Below are 17,688 nucleotides of genomic sequence, written 5' to 3'. Positions count from 1 at the left end.
TAAGCCGACCCTCGTCTTATACGCGGGTGCCTAATTTTCCCCCATTTTTGGGGAGAAATTAGGCATCTTGGCTTATACGTTGGTCAGCTTATACACGGGTATATACGGTAAGTCTTGAAAGAGATGTTTGAAAAATACTTATTTTGAAAAATGGACAGATGTTTGAAAAATGGTAATAGATTTTGTAAGTATATTTCGAACATCTCTTTCAAGACATATAATGGGCTCTTAAATAGATAGAAACTAACCCATTATTATTCTATCTTTTCAGACAACCTATACACATGCCTGGTTGGGTTTGAACTGTTTGTATATGTATTTATTTTTGTAAATGTGTGCAGGCTTAACATGGGTTTTAATTAACCACTGATGAAGGCCCAATAGGCCGAAACACGTTTGGTATGTGGTTACAGAGATCAACCCTAGGGAAATGCCATTCTGCTATTTTAATTTTTTAATATATTTTTAACCTTTACATAGCTTTTCTAATAAATTATATTTTCAGTATTTATATACATATATATTTTTTTCTTTCTACCCAACCTTGGGTAGCCAACTTTTACAAGGCAGCCAGAAGTCTCCTAATAAAGGCACTGAGAGAGCAGTGTTCCTTTGGGGGATGGGAGTGGTGAAGAGATGGTCTGGCTTTCTTAATTTTCAGTTCCACACTGGCATAGGACCCCTGTTCTTGATAGTTACTAAAATGGGCATCATTGTTTTCTTGATTTGTCTCATCTCAATGTTTGACTGTACAAACCTATGAACATATGTAACCGTACTATACCGAGTCTTACGCTGGCCCATCTAGTACAGCATCATGTTCTTTGACATATAGCAGCCCTGCAAGGTCTCACACAGAGAAAGATCTTTCTCAGCACCTGCTACCTGAGACACTTTGCATGGGGATGCCAGGGATTGAACCTGGGACGATCCACATGCAGAGTATGTGCACTACCACTGAGGCATGGCTAGGTCAAAAGGCAGAATGCTGACATCCTCTCCTAATCCATTCTACAATGCAGTATAACTTTTTGTTGACACTTCCCTGCTCAGTCCTGATAGATTATGGTCCATATGTTTCTCCTCCTGCATGATAACGAATGATGGGCAGGGGAGGAAAAGCTGATGAACTCAATGTTTTTGGTTTGAGGGAACCCCACAGTATGTGGGATCATCTCTTATCTCAGTCCCAATGATTATTCTATCCTCCACATGAATGGATGACTGCTTTCTTTATTGTCTAAAGATTATTTGAGAAATTATTGAGTTTGCAGCATAATCCCAGACCCCCATACTAAATGGTATCTGGCTTGAACTAACTACAATCCAGTGAAATTCAGCAAAGTCTAAAAACAGGGTAAGGGTAAGGTAAAGGTTTAGTGAATTTTGGCTGCCGGTCTTCTTCAGGCACAAAGGATTCTTTTAGTTTCTGATCTGCCACTAACACTGAGTTAATGAAAGCCCTTGTGCCCATTCTACGAAAGGATTTCAAAGTATAAGCATAGTTCTGCTGGAACAGATGTATTTTCACATTATTATGCTTTGTTGATGGCAAGCAGTAATGTACAAGAATGACAATGCTATATATTTTCAGATTTTAAATTACAACCACAAAGACAGGTATGGTGGGAAAAGGAAATTACAATAAAGAACAAAATCACAAAATTGTTTTTTAAGAGGACCAAATTGTGTAATCCTTAAAACAGCATATATGAAATACTTCCCTGTGCAGATCTTAAATTACATGGGTGTGCTCAACCCATTAAAAAAACCATTAAAAGTACGGGCAAAATGGTCTTAGATCATAAAACGAGTTGACTTTATGATTAATTTGGTGGGCTCTTTGCAGTGTAAGCAAATGCTGTGTGTAGCAGAGTGGGGCAAAATGCCTGCTTCATTGTTCGAGGCAGAGCAGTGGTTTTGGAGATGAAGATAAGGAGGCTCGAACATGTGCTGGCTTGGTCATTCTTTGCCTGCTGGTGGTCACAAGCAGGGAGCTGACCCTTCAGCAGGCTGTTCAGCTGCCCAGAAGGGGACTGACAAACAGTATGTATAGCATACTATAGTGTAGTACAAGATGGGAGATCTTGTACTGTGCTGTATGATGCTACATGTGAGGAGTGTAGGGTTGCCACCTCCAGGTAGTAGCTGGAGATCTCCCGCTATTACAACTGATCTCCAGTCGACAGAGATCAGTTCACCTGGAGAAAATGGCCACTTTGGTAATTGGACTCTATGGCATTTAAGTCCATAGAGTCCTCTCTAAACCCCGCCCTCCTCGGGCTCCGCCCCCAAAATCTGCAGGTATTTCCCAACCTGGAGCTGGAAACCCTAGAGGGGTGGCCCAATGAACAGCATCAGTTCCTTCAGCAGGCCCAGCCACCACTACCCAGTAGGTGTCCCCATGCCCCTCTGTCAACTGCTGCTGCCCGACAGCTCCCTCCCACTTACTGCTGCTGTTGCCTCACAGGCCTCCACCACCACCTGTTTGGCAGCTTCTCAAAACCAACCTCAGCAACGCAGAGAGACATGAGGCCTGGCCTAAGGGTGGATATAGTAGCTGAGAAATATGCAGTCTGATCCCATGCACATCTCCTTAGAAGAGAGTCCCACTGATTTGAGTGGAACATAATCCCAAGTATGTAAAGTACCAAAATCTTATCCTCAAATCTGTCACGAAAGACAATAAAATGTACATAGAACAGGTTTTAGACAGCAAGGTAAAACCAAAATAATCATGAATCTATGAAACTGTATATGTGTGTGTGTGTGTGTGTGTGTGTGTGTGTGTGTGTGTGTAAAGTGCCGTCAAGTCGCAGCCGACTTATGGCAACTCCTTTTTTGAGGTTTTCATGGCAAGATACTAACAGAGATGGTTTGCCAGTGCCTTCCTCTGCACAGCAACCCTGGTATTCCTTGGTGGTCTCCCATCCAAATACTAACCAGGGCTGACCCTGCTTAGCTTCTGAGATCTGACGAGATCAGGCTAGCCTGGGCCTACCCTCCCAAAAATGAAGATCTCAGCTAGATGCCTAAAACCTGCAAGGGAGTTGTCCCAGCACTCTTAGTCTGGGAAGAGTGTTCCAAAAAAATGGGTCCAACCATAGAGAAGACCTGAGAGCTAGCCCCCTCCATTAATAGGGTTGCAATTGCCCACAAATTCACTGGGTGGCTGCCGACCCTCAGCTGGTCAGTGGGCAGAAGCAGGCCATGGGAGGGGGGGCGAGCTACATGCCCTGGGTGATGACATCACTTCCGGGTTGATGTGGAAGCTAGGTGATGCTCTAGCACTCTTCCCAAAAAATTCTATGAAAACCATAGAGTTTTGGGGGTCAGTGCTAGAGCATCCCAAGCATGATGCCAGCACTTTTGCATCAACCTGGAAGTGATGTCATCACGCTGGGTGCACAGATCGTCATCCCGAGCCCTGCCCCCACAAAGCTCCTGCTGGTTGCCAAGAGGGACCTGGCAACCTTATCCATTAACAAAGGAACACAAAATGCTTTTTCTGCCCCTAACAACATTCCCCAACCTCAGTTCTCTTCCCCCTCTAATGTCAGAAGGGCACTATGGAAAGTTAAATGACCATCTTACATTGTATGACCCAGTGTTCAATGGGCAGCTTCCTCCTCTTCTAATTCAAACCACACCAGTCTGGGTAACTGTACAGTACTGCTAGGATGCTGAGTTTCAGGGCTAGGTTGGTAGGTAGCAATTCATCTATCCCCAAATGTCAGCAGAGTTCTGCTTTTTTGCTATGGTAATTTCCTAATAATTTATTCTGAGCCTTACCCCTCTCTCGCTATCCCTCATGGGCCTTCATTTTGTATTTTACAAATTGGAATTAAATTTAGCTCCCTATATTTGGTTTGCAGATTGTAATAACTGCATACAGGCTAAGAATGTTCAACACGTCATTGAAGCATACTTTTAAAAAAAGAAGAACCCTGACTTTCCTTTCCAGCCGAAATGGTAGTGCATCCCATCCAAATCCAATAAAGAAACAGTGAAGAATGTTGAGATGCATTCTAGTTGAGCGGAAAGGGAATAAATAAAGTAGCAGTTTGCCCAGCTGTGGTGGTTTCAGGAGAAGAAGCATGGCCTATTTGACAGGACAGCAGCTTTCCAGTGGCAAACAAAAGTGTTTGGTAATTCGCGGAAACTATGAGAGTATAAAACAATAGTAAGTTTGAAGAAGTAGAGTTTCAAGCACGAACCCTTGTAGGCATTTCTCTGATGTTAATATAGAATATTGACCTTGGTGATTAGGGTTGCCAGGTCCCTCTTCGCCACCGGCGGGAGGTTTTGGGGGCAGAGCCTAAGGAGGGCGGGGTTTGGGGAGGGCCTTCAATGCCATGGAGTCCAATTGCCAAAGCGGTAAACTGATCTCCAGGTGAACTGATCTCTATCGGCTGGAGATCCGTTGTAATAGCAGACCTCCAGCTGGTACCTGGAGGCTGGCAACCGTATTGGTGATGCCTATCCAAATGTTGATCTAGTCCAAAATGGGGGGGGGGGGAAGGCACACATGCACCCAAGGGCAACTTCCCACCTTGGTGTTTTCATCTAAGCACCTTGTCCTGTCAAACAGGCCAGCCAGTGCTTATATCCAAGTCCCAGTTTGCCCACAATCCTCTCATCTGGCTCCCACTTGTTTGTGATACAAGCATAAGGAATAGCGCAGCCAGCGGGGTGTGCAGGCCATCGAGACAAAGAAAGTGATGAGGTTTCCTTGCATTGTTCTCTGGCTATCTACAGGTTTGACAAATTTTGCAAGTGCCTGATTTACGTGAACAGGCTCAAATTATGTCCAGCAGCTGCATTCCCAACTTCAGCAACTGTAAATTATTTGGCTGTTGGGAAGCAGCATGGCGACTGGGAAGTAGATCCCCAAAAAACAAAACCGAAGGCCTCTCATCAAGGAAATTGTATTCCTTATTGCGTGCAACACACTGTGTTCTGTCTGTCCTCTCTGTTTTCTGTTGCTGGGAATGGGATATTTATAGGCTCTGCTCACTGTTTGTCATGCGTATAGAGGTAGACACTTCTGCTGGGTTTACAGCTCTGCGAGTTGTTTTGTACTTCATATTTTTCTGCACAGAAGCTCTCAAGGGGCACACTCTTTAGCTGTGTTACTTTCATTCTGTTGCCATGTTCCTGTGGTCATTTCAACACCCTCTCTCGGGAAAGAAATGTGGTTGTTTTTTCTCCTCTGCAGTACTTATAAAATGGGCATACAAATTTCTTGTCTGTTGACCTTTTGACATGCAACATTTCACTTCTCGTTTGCACAGTTTAGTTTCATTCTTCCTATTTCGTTATGAGATTATACCACGGTATCTTGACCTTATCATAGTTTAAAGATAATTTTGCTGTGGATGTCAACGATGTACCATTTTGCTGTGGATGTCAACGATGTACCATTTTACTCATATAGTAATGTAAGAGTTGTATATCTTCTGGCTGTTTCTTAATTTCTTGACACACTTGGGATGCTATTATATCCACTTTTCTTAGCAAAATGCACACATCCTTTATCTACTTTGTATCTATCAGTACCCATCTTCCAGACTTCAGGACGATTGAGCTCAGCTGGATTTGGATATAGCCCTGGCCTGGCCCTAACAGACTCTTCTAAGGAGGTAGATCTCGATGGGTAGCCGTGTTAGTCTGTCTGTAGCAGTAGAAAAGAGAAAGGGCATTTATGCATGGGAGGCTTTGCTTTGGATTTGCCACTCTCTAGATGCACATTTATCCCATCCAAAGTCTCAAAACTCAAAAATAAGCCCCCGTGCAGAGTTTTGAGACTTTGGATGGGATAAATGTGCATCTAGAGAGTGGCAAATCCAAAGCAAAGCCTCCCATGCATAAATGGCTTTTCTCTTTTCTACTGCTACAGACAGACTAACACGGCTACCCATCGAGATCTACCTCCTTAGAAGAGTCTGTTAGGGCCCATGCATAAATAGCCCAAGAGTCTAGTAGCACCTTAAAGACTAACAAAATTTCTGGCAGGGTTTGAACTGAAGTGAGCTATGACTCATGAAAGCTCATACCCTGCCAGAAATTTTGTTAGTCTTTAAGGTGCTACTAGACTCACTCTTCCAAGGTTTTATTTCAGTGAGCACATAGATATGAGCAAATCTTCAATCCCAATAGTAGCTTCTAATTTATGCACTGGGAAATCCACATTTAAAATGAAATTTCCAGACATGGATCACTCCTTGTGGGGCCAGAATAATAGCCTTTGTGTTTCTAGATAATTACCCCTCCCCTGAAACAGCATAGAATCTATGCAAGTTGATATACTTCCTTAAGATGTCTAGTGAACAAAATATATACCTTGTAGAAAGATAGTGTGTGGCATTCTTTCTAAAACACCCCTAATGAGTATCCTCTCTTTTTCTGGCAGTAGTGATTTATATTCTGCCTCAAACTTCACTTAGACTAAGATAAAGAGAGGACATGAAGTGGAGGTACATAATCTTCCTTTTATCTCCTTTAATACTGCAGGAATTCTACTTTAAATGTGCAGCACACCCAACCTCTGACAGTGAGACATCTGTGGCGTTGAACCTCATTACAACAAATAGTCGGTGCATCTCATGTATAACCTGTACAGATGTTCGGTAAGTCATTTTAAAGAATGGCAGGTGATACAGAGACCTTTGCATGGGGGGGATGGCATTTGAATCTTTATTTTTTTAATCTTTTGTTTTGTTTTACTGTGGAATATGAAACAGGTTTCCCAAAAAGTGGTTTCTCTTTTACTAGCAGAAGTCACTGTGCTATGGGAGTAATCCTAGGCAGGTCTACTCAGAATTAAGTCCCATTTATTCAATGGGTTTGCTCCCAGGAAAATGTTCTTAAGACTCTAGCTCATATCTGCTACTTGAAGATCATTAAGCTAATCTACAGTGATGGTTTTTGAACTCTCTAAAGGTTAAGGGATTGTATTGTGTGACTGTGTGTGTGTGTAAAGTGCCGTCAAGTCGCAGCGACTTATGGCGAGCCCTTTTTTGGGGTTTTCATGGCAAGAGACTAACAGAAGTGGTTTGCCAGTGCCTTCCTCTGCACAGCAACCCTAGTATTCCTTGGTGATCTCCCATCCAAATACTAACCAGGGCTGACCCTGCTTAGCTTCTGAGATCTGACGAGATCAGGCTGGCCTGGGCCATCCAGGTCAGGGTGTATTGTGTGACTACTGAAAATGAATTGCTAGGGGGACTCTGACAGACAAAAGCACTTGTGATCAGGTGACTGCTATGAGAAAGGAAATTGGATAACAATGCCTGTCCACCCTCTTCCTTCAGTGGAACAGTGGTGGGATAGAACCCTGTTTAAGTGCTAAGTATATATATATATATATATATATATATATATATATATATATAAAATCTAATTAAGAACATATTCTCAGTGGAGCAAAGGCTTATTATACAAAGGAGAAGAAAAACATCAACTCAGAAAGATCAGGAAAACCAAAAGGTTGATAGAAATTATGTATTTTGTATTTTAAACGATTTTACTTTATGGTGTGTATTTGTACTACTGAGGAAGGCCTATTGGCCAGAACACATTTGGTTTTAATGGAAATTTTTTACAACTTGTAATGTATAAATTTTTGTTAATTTATCCCATGTAACCCTTAAGTGGTCATTCTGGTATTCAGCATTTTTTCAGCCTTCTTGGTTACCATTTATGGCATCCATTTAAATTGTACTGAATATTCTCTATTTTGGTATTTGCTTCAAAAGTGACAAATTAAGTGCAGCAGAGCAGCTTACTGAAAAGAAATTCATTGCTGAACATTCACATAGTTTCGGCACTGTTCACTTTCTGTCCCTTTCCCCCCCACACTTCTGCTACTCCTTCGCCCCATTTTCCTTCTCCTTCTTTGTTCTCACAGTCTTTGACCTCCTTGCCCTACACTACCATTTAATCCACTTGGCTGTGACAGCCCAACATGGTTTTGATAGTTGCAAGTTCTTTGTGACAGCAGCCCTTCAGACATAGCATGATTGTCAAAACCAGCAATGTGGGCAAAGGGGACCAAGGCCTGGGAGCCCCAAAGGAGGATGAGAGCAAATATTTGTGCAAAACGTGCTAATTTCATCAAAAGTTAGAGGTGCTCTTTGAAACCCATGGAAGCCAACCAAAAATAAGGTAAGTGCCTCAGTACTTCTAAACCAGTGGTTCCCAAACTTTTCGGGGTACCTCTCCCTTGGTGTCAGGCTGCTATCTCGGTTTCGTTATTGCCTCTGTCTCTGTGCTGTATTGTCTGCCCCCCAAGGTCGCATGCCTAAGCCTGGGAACTCAGCTCCTGGGAAACTGTATTCCTGTGTGTAATCTCCCGCCTTTCCTGCCTTATAATATCTCCCAGCTAGTGAGCCTTTCATAGCTGTCATTTTATTCGTTTGCACTGTATGCCTATTTGATCAGTAAAAGCCATCTGTTTGGACTCTATATGACTTTGTGGTGATTTCTGGTTCTGTGGGCCAAGGGCTGACATTATGACAGCTATCTATCTTCACCGTTCTCCTAGCCAGGCTGGAGCCCAGGGGGGTTCGCCTGCCACTTGGATGGGAGCTGTGCAGCTCTCCAAGTGATCTACTACCCTGGAGCCCTTCTCAGAGGACCCTACTCTGTTACAGGACTTAATCGCTGAACTTTTCCGGACGACCCGAGAGGTTTGCCGCTTGAGGGGACTGGTACACGCGCAGTGGCAATCTCTTACAGGACGTCTCTGGATGTTAACATCGGAGGATACTGATGCTCGTTTAGATCTTCAGGACTTGGATCAATTACTGGACGATGCCCGATTGGCGACTGAGGATTTACAAATATTAACTGGACTTTTGGATAATCTTATTTCTCGACAAACTCTTTCTACCATGGCGGGAGCCCCGCCGGAGGGTTTTTCCCTGATCCCGGATGCGGCCAGCTGCCAGGCTGAGGCCAAGCGAGTCGCTATTAGCACCGCTCTTCTCCTTGTGGAATGTACAAAGGACACCCCGGTAGCCACCTTGGCTCAAGTTTTGACCCCGACGTTTGGAGCCGAGGCATCCGCACTGGCGGTTCGAGTACAACCTCTGCTGGGCGGGGAACCTGACCCCATACTCTTGCTCCTCGAGACAGAACTTTTGCCGCGCATTACGGCAGAGGCTGCCCTAAGACTTGAGAACGCCAAAGTTCTTGCGGATCAGCAAGCCGCCGAAGCGGCTAGGGTCGCAAGAGAGAGAGAGGCGGCGGAAGCAGCCAGGGTGGCTGCAGCAAGGAATCAGGCGAACGTGGACACGCGCCCCAAGGACTATGTACTGGGACTATCAGGTCTAACTTTTTCCCCGGCGTTTGTCCCGTCGCGTGCGACCCAACGCGCACGCCGTTTGGCTGACCGACATCGAGACTCAGATGAGTCTGAAGACGAGGATTTATATGGTGATAGCTCTCAATGGGCCACGAGCTTCCGAACCAGTAAGCCTCATCTTACTGGTGGCCCAAGTGAGGAGGTTCATCTTTTACGAGCCCAGAATCGGGAGCTCTCCGACCGTGTTGATCAACTCCAAGAAGTAATGGAACTTATGCTTCACGAGAACAGGCAATTACAACAAACCCTGATAGCTCAGAGACAGCCCGTTCCGATACCGGGTCAGGGGGTACCCGTACAACCACCCGCTAATGTGCCTGCTCCACCCTTACCTCCTGGAGCTCCTGTTGCTCCTCCGCCCGGACCACCCGTGCAACCACCTGCTAATGTGCCTGCTCCACCCTTGCCTCCTGGAGCTCCTGTTGCTCCTCCGCCCGGACCACCCGTGCAACCGGGTCAGCCCGCGCCCGGCCCTTGGAAGCAACTCAAATTGAGGACTACGTATGACGGATCTCTTGAGACTTTGCCTTGTTTCTTGCATCAAGTGGACAGTTATATGCGAGAACAAGGTCAACTTTTCCCCACGGAAGATAGCCGGGTGCGGTACGTAGCTTCCCTCCTGACAGGCAAAGCGGCTGACTGGATGGTCCTCCAGTTTGACACCCGCTCTCGTGCGATTCGTTCCCTCAACAACTTCATGACTGCCCTGAGAAGGAGGTTTGAGGACCCCTTCCTGGGAGAAAGAGCCAAAACGGAACTCTTACAATTAAAGCAAGGCTCTGCTACAGTTCGGGAATTTGCCGATGAATTTCAGCGACTGGCAAGTAAAATTGTAGGTTGGCCCGAGACCACCCTAATCCATCATTTCAGGGAAGCCTTGCATCCTGACATTCTGAACTGGTCTTACATGCGGGGCGATCCCGATACCCTCGAAGGCTGGATCCTATTAGCCGAGGAAGTGGAAAGCCGTCGCCGCTTTATTTCTCTCGTCCGTCAAAAGCACAAGGAGAAGGGCACCCAAAAGCCTCAACCCAAGGCACCACTGCTCGTCCCACGAAATCCCCCACGTCCGCTCCAGGAACGTGAAGCCCGATTTCAGAGGGGTGCCTGTCTTACATGCGGAGAAATGGGCCACTTTGCAGCCGTTTGCCCACGCCGCCAGGAATTATTTCGTCCCAGCACGACAACCCGCGCCCGAGGTCGTCCACCACGCAGAGGCACCGCGGCCACCCGCAGCGCAGCTCCGGGAAGGCCCACACCCTCTGCACTCCATGCCGGGGACCCAGCCTCCCTGCCTGCTTCCAACGACCCCGCCGGGTCTCGGATTACAAGTGCCCCATTGGGGGACAGCTTTCCCTCTTCGGATGAGGAAAACCCTTGGATTTCTCCAGCCTTAAACCTGGAATCTCCCCTCGACTTGTCAAAAAACGGCTCCGGTCTGTGGTGAATGGAGCATCTCCACAGACCTCTCAGGATCTTCCTATCAAACCGAATGCTCCTACCAAAATCAAAGAAGTGGACTCCACCGTCTACGTAGATGCAGTTTTACAACAACTTAACGGAGGTCCACAAATCCCCGTCAAAGCACTAATTGACTCCGGTTGCTGTCGCACTCTCATAAGCGAAGCCACGTTTGCTGCACTCAGAGCCGACTCAGAGGCTTTACCCGCCCCCGTCCAATTTGCTCAAATGGACGGGAGCCAATTCCAGGGGGGTCCAGTTGATCATCGCACCATAGGGGTGGCAATGGGAATTGGTTCCCACTGGGAACAAATAGACTTCACTATAGCCCCTATCCGATTTGAAGTGGTCTTGGGAATTAACTGGATTAAAGGACATAGTCCCAGTATTGATTGGGAAACAAACACTATCTCTTTCGCTAGTCCCACCTGCGACCAGCATCGGCAAAACTTTGCTCTGCCATTTCCGCCCGTTCCAGCGTTAACCTCTACTGCCCCAGTACCACCGGCTCTACCCGCTGTATACCGGGACTTTGAAGATGTCTTCGACCTTAGGGAATGTGATGCCTTACCCCCCCACCGGGCCTCAGACTGTGCGATTGAAGTAGTAAAGGACTGCACATTAACCAAAAGTAAGATTTACCCTATGAGCGCTTCCGAGCGCACTGTCCTCCGGGACTTTTTGGACAAAAACCTCGCCAGAGGGTTCATTCGCCCTTCGAATGCCCCAAACTCGGCCCCCGCGTTTTTCGTCCGGAAAAAAGAGGGCGACCTTCGCCTGTGCATTGACTTCAGAAAGCTCAATGCGGTTACCCAGACCAACGCCTATCCTATCCCATTAATATCGGATATTTTGGGACAATTACAGGAAGGCCGTGTGTTCTCTAAATTAGACTTGGTGGAAGCCTACTACCGAGTCCGTATCCGCGAAGGAGATGAACACCTCACTGCCTTCTCTAGCTGTTTCGGAATGTATGAATTCCTTGTAATGCCGTTCGGATTAAAAGGGGCCCCGGGGGTCTTCATGCAACTCATCAATGAAATCCTACATGACCTTCTATATCGTGGGGTGGTGGTCTACTTAGATGACATTCTCATTTATTCGAAAACTATGGACGAGCATGTGACTCTGGTCAGGGAAGTTCTACAACGCCTGCGTAACCATCAACTGTTCGCTAAACTAGCTAAGTGTGAATTTCACCAAAGCAAACTCACGTTTTTGGGATACATCATCTCCCACCAAGGTCTTCGCATGGACCCCGCCAAAGTCCAAGCCGTCCTCGATTGGACTCCCCCCACCAACCGTAAGCAAGTACAGCAATTTCTGGGATTTGCAAACTTCTATCGGGGATTCATCCCTAACTTCGCCCAAGTGGCTCTACCCATTACGGACCTGCTGAAAACTAAGGGAAAAGTAAGCTCGGCTGCCTTGCCCTCCGCAAAAATCCTATGGACTGAGCAATGCCAAGCCGCCTTTCTGGCCCTCAAGCGCCTCTTCACTTCGGAGCCGGTGCTACGGCACCCAGACCCAAATCAAATGTTCATTGTGCAAGTCGATGCTTCCGATGTAGCCATGGGAGGGGGTCTCCTCCAGCAAGGACCGGACGGTCTTCTTCACCCTTGCGCTTACTTTTCAAAAAAATTTGCGCACGCTCAATTAAACTGGCCCATCTGGGAGAAAGAGGCCTCTGCAGTTCATCATGCACTGACTTTATGGCGGCAATTCTTGGAAGGGTCTAAAGTACCCTTTGAAGTTTGGACCGATCACAAAAATCTAGCTGCCCTCACGGGGTCCCATAAGCTATCGGCGAAACAACAACGGTGGGCGGAGTTTTTTGCTCAGTTCCGTTTCACCCTGAAGCACGTCCCTGGGAAGCAGAACGTTCTCGCGGATGCCCTCTCCCGTTTACCACAATATCCGGTAAAACTCGAGAGACCCACCAACTCTCTGTTCACCCCTATGCAACGTGGGGCCCTACCTATGCTGGCTGTGCAAACCCGATCCCAGCATCAACACACCTTCCCTAACTCGCAAGCTCCGCCAGCCCAACCGGCTGCCCAGCCGCCACCGCAACAGACCGGAGTTCCCGCCCCTCCTACCCCTCCGACCGCTCAGCCGCCTGCAGTCTGCGCGCCGCCGCACGTAAGCACTAGCCCTATAACTATTTCTCAGATCCCCAGGACCGACGGGGGGGCTCCCTCCAAAATCCCCATCTCCGAATCCTTTTTAACTGTCCTTCGGGACCAGTGCCTTTTAGAACGTTCCGCTCATACCCTACCTCCTGGTGTTTTGGAACAAGGGGGGTCCTGGTACAAAGACTCAAAATTGTATGTACCCAAAGCTCTCCGGAAGGACGTTTTACATTTAGCTCATGGAGCCAAAACAGCTGGGCACTTTGGGTTTCTGAAGACCCTTCACTTATTGCGCAGACAGTTCTGGTGGGGGGGAATGCGTTCCGACATTGACTCCTTCATCCGCAGCTGTCCCGTTTGTGCCGCTGCGAAACGATCGCAGGGCAAACCCCCGGGACTGCTACAACCTCTTGAAACGCCCAGCAGACCTTGGGAAGTGATTGCTATGGACTTCATGACTGATCTCCCTCTCAGTGGGGGTAAAACTGTGTTGTGGGTTGTTACTGATTTGTTTTCTAAGCAAATACATTTGATTCCATGTGCAGGGATCCCCTCTGCTCAGAAACTGGCCCGCCTCTTCGTGACGCATATATTTCGTTTACATTCGTTTCCGCGTAAAATAATTTGTGACCGCGGAAGTGGTTTCGTTTCTAAGTTTTGGAAAGCTTTCCTCAAGTTGGTGGGGGTGGAACAGGGATTGTCTAGTGCATACCATCCTCAAACTGATGGTCAAACTGAACGTGTCAATGCTGTACTTGAATGTTATTTGCGTTGTTATGTTAACTACCACCAGGATAACTGGGTGGAACTGTTACCTTTAGCAGAATATGCCTACAATAATGCCATGCATCAGTCCACAGGTTTTAGCCCGTTTTTTGCTGTGTATGGACAAGATTTCAGTCCCATCGTTCCTACAGATGATGTAGAGGGGGAGGGGAACCCCGACATTGCCTCCTGGGCACACGCCCTCCGTACCACTTGGCCCTGGCTCGTTAGCAACCTCGACCGGGCCAAACGTAAATACAAAGCGCAAGCGGACAAACATCGCTCCCCCGGGGGTGATCTGCAAGTGGGTGCTTTGGTTTACCTTTCCACCAAAAACCTCCGTTCCACCCAACCGTGCCATAAACTCAGCGCCAAATTCATTGGCCCTTTCCCCATTACTCGGGTCATAAACCCTGTCACAGTGGAACTGGCTCTCCCCAAATCCTTGAGGCGTGTGCATCCTGTTTTCCACATAAGCCTCCTCAAACCCCATGTTGCTTCTCCACGGTGGCATCCGGACCCACCGCCTGCGCAACCCATCATGGTGGGAGGGGAAGAACACTTCGAAGTCTCCAAGATCCTTGACTCCCGTATTCACCATGGCACTCTCCAATATCTAGTTCGTTGGAAACATTTCCCCCCTGCCTATGACGAATGGGTGCGCGCACAGGATGTCTCCGCCCCCGACCTCGTCGACGCCTTTCACATTGCTTACCCGGACAGGCCAGCCCCCTTGCGAACTGGGAGGGGGCCTTGAGGGGAGCAGAATGTCAGGCTGCTATCTCGGTTTCGTTATTGCCTCTGTCTCTGTGCTGTATTGTCTGCCCCCCAAGGTCGCATGCCTAAGCCTGGGAACTCAGCTCCTGGGAAACTGTATTCCTGTGTGTAATCTCCCGCCTTTCCTGCCTTATAATATCTCCCAGCTAGTGAGCCTTTCATAGCTGTCATTTTATTCGTTTGCACTGTATGCCTATTTGATCAGTAAAAGCCATCTGTTTGGACTCTATATGACTTTGTGGTGATTTCTGGTTCTGTGGGCCAAGGGCTGACACTTGGTTCCACAAACTCAGCCCTAGTGCCCCCTACCCTATCCAACAACACAGCTGAAGAGTCCCACCTCTAATGCCCCCCTGCTGTCCCCTTGCCTCTTAGTGCCCCCCCAGGTAATCCCACCGCCCCCCAGGGGGTGGTACTGCCCACTTTGGGAACCACTGTTCTAAACAGTGGCTAAGTGTGCAGAATATTATATAGAATGAAGCCTCCTGTTCAAATACAAAGTTCCCTGCCAATCCCAAAACATAAATTGTTTCCCCTGCTTTTTTCCTCTTTCTTCAGACATTTTCCACTTTTCCATTAAAAGTTTAATGTAACATTTAATGTCAAGTATACATTGTTGGTAGATATAATGGCTCTGAGGATTTCCTACATACTCTTTCTACTGCATCAACAGCAGTTTGTGGGGAAGATGTCCGGGTGACACCTTCCACCTGATAACATGCCATATAATTCCCTATAAATATTTATAGTAACTCAGTGCCACCAGGCCTGCATTTTACAAGACTGAACCACGTGTTAAATAAAAACAATGTTTTCAGAAGAGATTGATGGGACCAGTTATAAATTTATTAGTCTAGGACAATTTGTCTAGGAAAAAGCTAGGATTTCTGGAAATATCTATCGATATATTCATACAGTTTGATGATAAAGAGATGTACTTTTCACCATCTTGGGCACAACACAATAGAGTCCATTAAACTGTTTCTCCCTGCCTCTGACGCTCCCTTGATTGTCTGTTGACAGTCGTTTGCTGTAGAAAATGAGCCTTTCTGATAGGTTAAAAGATAAGTCAGCTTTGAAAAGAATAGTGGGATGTCCATCACTTCTCAGATATTTTAGAGTTATAAAACTGTCACCTGTCTCCTTTACAATTCGGGCACACTATGCTGAATCACTTCAGTGGGTTCTGCCGTCCCGAGGCCTGGACTGTCACCCAGCTGCTGGGACGAAAGTACTGAAAATAGTTGGTATACTGCTGGTACCAGCCATGTTTCTTTAGAGGTTGCAGATATGGTTCCCCAATAAAAATGACTGATGTGAATTCTTACCCCAATTGAAAGCTAGTGCTGCCCTTGCATTATTTTCTACATTCCAATTTTACTATCAGAACGCCTACATGCAAAATGATATCCCTTTAAAGGTAAAGGTAGTCCCCTGTACAAGCAATGCCATAGAGTCCAATTGCCAAAGTGACTATTTTCTCCAGGTGAACTGATCTCTATTGGCTGGAGATCAGTTGTAATAGCAGGAGATCTCCAGCTAGTACCTGGAGGTTGGCAAACCTAGCTAGAGTAGTAGAAAAGAGCAAGAGTCCAGAAGCACCTTAAAGACTAACAAGAATATATTCTGGCAGGGTATGAGCTTTCGTGAGCCACAGCTCACTTCTTCAGATACAGCTAGAATACAGCTAGCTAGAGTAGAAATTGTGGAAGAGTGTTCAGTAACAAATGGCTCCCATATAAAGGGTATAAACAGAAGGAGGGAAATTTACATGGCAAAGTTATTTAAAAAGGGATAATGTGTATTATTGTTTATATTGCCAGAGCTATAAGCCTCTAAGTATAATTTAGCATTTTTGTAATTATTTTAACTTATGTTTTAATTATATTGTATCGTATTATATATATTAACTGTTGGAAGCTGCCCTGAGCCCGACTTGGTTGGGAAAGGGTGGGGTATAAATTGAAATAGATAGATAGATAGATAGATAGATAGATAGATAGATAGATAGATAGATAGATAGATAGATAGATAGACAGATAGATAGACAGACAGATAGACAGACAGATAGATAGACAGATAGATAGACAGATAGATGCTTAAATGGAAAACACATTTCCAGGTGGAATTCCACTAGTATTCAATTCACATTGAAGAGGGACCTGGCAGCCCTAATCCCTAGTGAATGTCAACATCAGGCCATCTTGTTCAAAGCACTGATGGCACACAGGAAAGACACAGCTCGAAAGGAGAATGCAAGCCTGTTGCTAGGTTTAAAATTTGCACTAAGCATATAATTTGTTTGCACTACTTGATGTTCAGTATGAATGTTTTCTCGCGGTTCTTACAGAATGAAATTGTGCAGAGGCAAAAGTGGTTGCTGTTGTGCTAAACCAGAGTCAGTATACCGTGAAGTGCAATATTTTACATTGCTTCCTGCTTAGCTGCACCAGAAAGGAAACTGAGAATTGGCAACTGTAAACATTTGCACATATTTTCTGTTGTAGAGTTCAAGGTGATGGGCTGATATGTTAAGAAGCTCTGAATAGGTTCAGCAAAACAGCAGGAATCTGAAACAAATACTGAAGCTGTATAGCCCTGAAGGGAAGATCTTTTTGTTAAGCCTTATCCACTGTAAACAACAGTGAACAAAAAGCATCAAAAGGGCTAGGCATAGCCCCAGGCCCCTGTAAATCAGACTCTAAAATCATGACAGAGTTATGCAGTATAAAAAATAATATGGGCAGGGCACATGTTTTTCACATTGTCTTTCAGTAATAAGGTAAAGGTAACGGTCCTCTGTGGAAGCACTGGGTTATTCCTGACCCATGGGGTGACATCACATCCCGACGTTTCCTAGGCAGACTTTGTTTACGGGGTGGTTTGCCAGTGCCTTCCCCAGTCATCTTCCCTTTACCCCCAGCAAGCTGGGTCCTCATTTTACCGACCTCGGAAGGATGGAAGGCTGAGTCAACCTCGAGCCGGCTACCTGAAACCAACTTCCGTTGGGATCGAACTCAGGTCATGAGCAGTGCTTGGACTGCAGCACTGCAGCTTACCACTCTGCACCACGGGACACCTCTTTCAGTAACAGGTAGTGCATAATTCCTCAAGGGACTATTATTTTTAGCATTCTAACAGATGCACAGATATAAAAGATATATAGGGCTTGCCCTTATTTACCAG

General features: G+C 46.2%; 1 protein-coding gene across 1 annotated transcript in view; it reads left to right on the top strand.

Moving 5' to 3' along the window:
- The window catches only part of PRKN (parkin RBR E3 ubiquitin protein ligase), a 750,081-nt gene that overhangs the window by 301,843 nt on the left and 430,550 nt on the right, over nt 1-17,688 (top strand). Inside the window, exon 6 of the mRNA XM_056853313.1 lies at nt 6,514-6,629. Within this exon, the coding sequence (XP_056709291.1) occupies nt 6,514-6,629 (116 nt within the window). The remainder of the gene's footprint in view (nt 1-6,513; nt 6,630-17,688) is intronic.

Source organism: Euleptes europaea, chromosome 7 (assembly GCF_029931775.1).
Source record: "Euleptes europaea isolate rEulEur1 chromosome 7, rEulEur1.hap1, whole genome shotgun sequence".
In the NCBI taxonomy this organism is placed as follows: Eukaryota; Metazoa; Chordata; class Lepidosauria; order Squamata; family Sphaerodactylidae; genus Euleptes; species Euleptes europaea.
The sequence above is the reverse complement of the archived record's forward strand: the minus strand, read 5'-3'. Positions and strand labels throughout refer to the sequence as shown.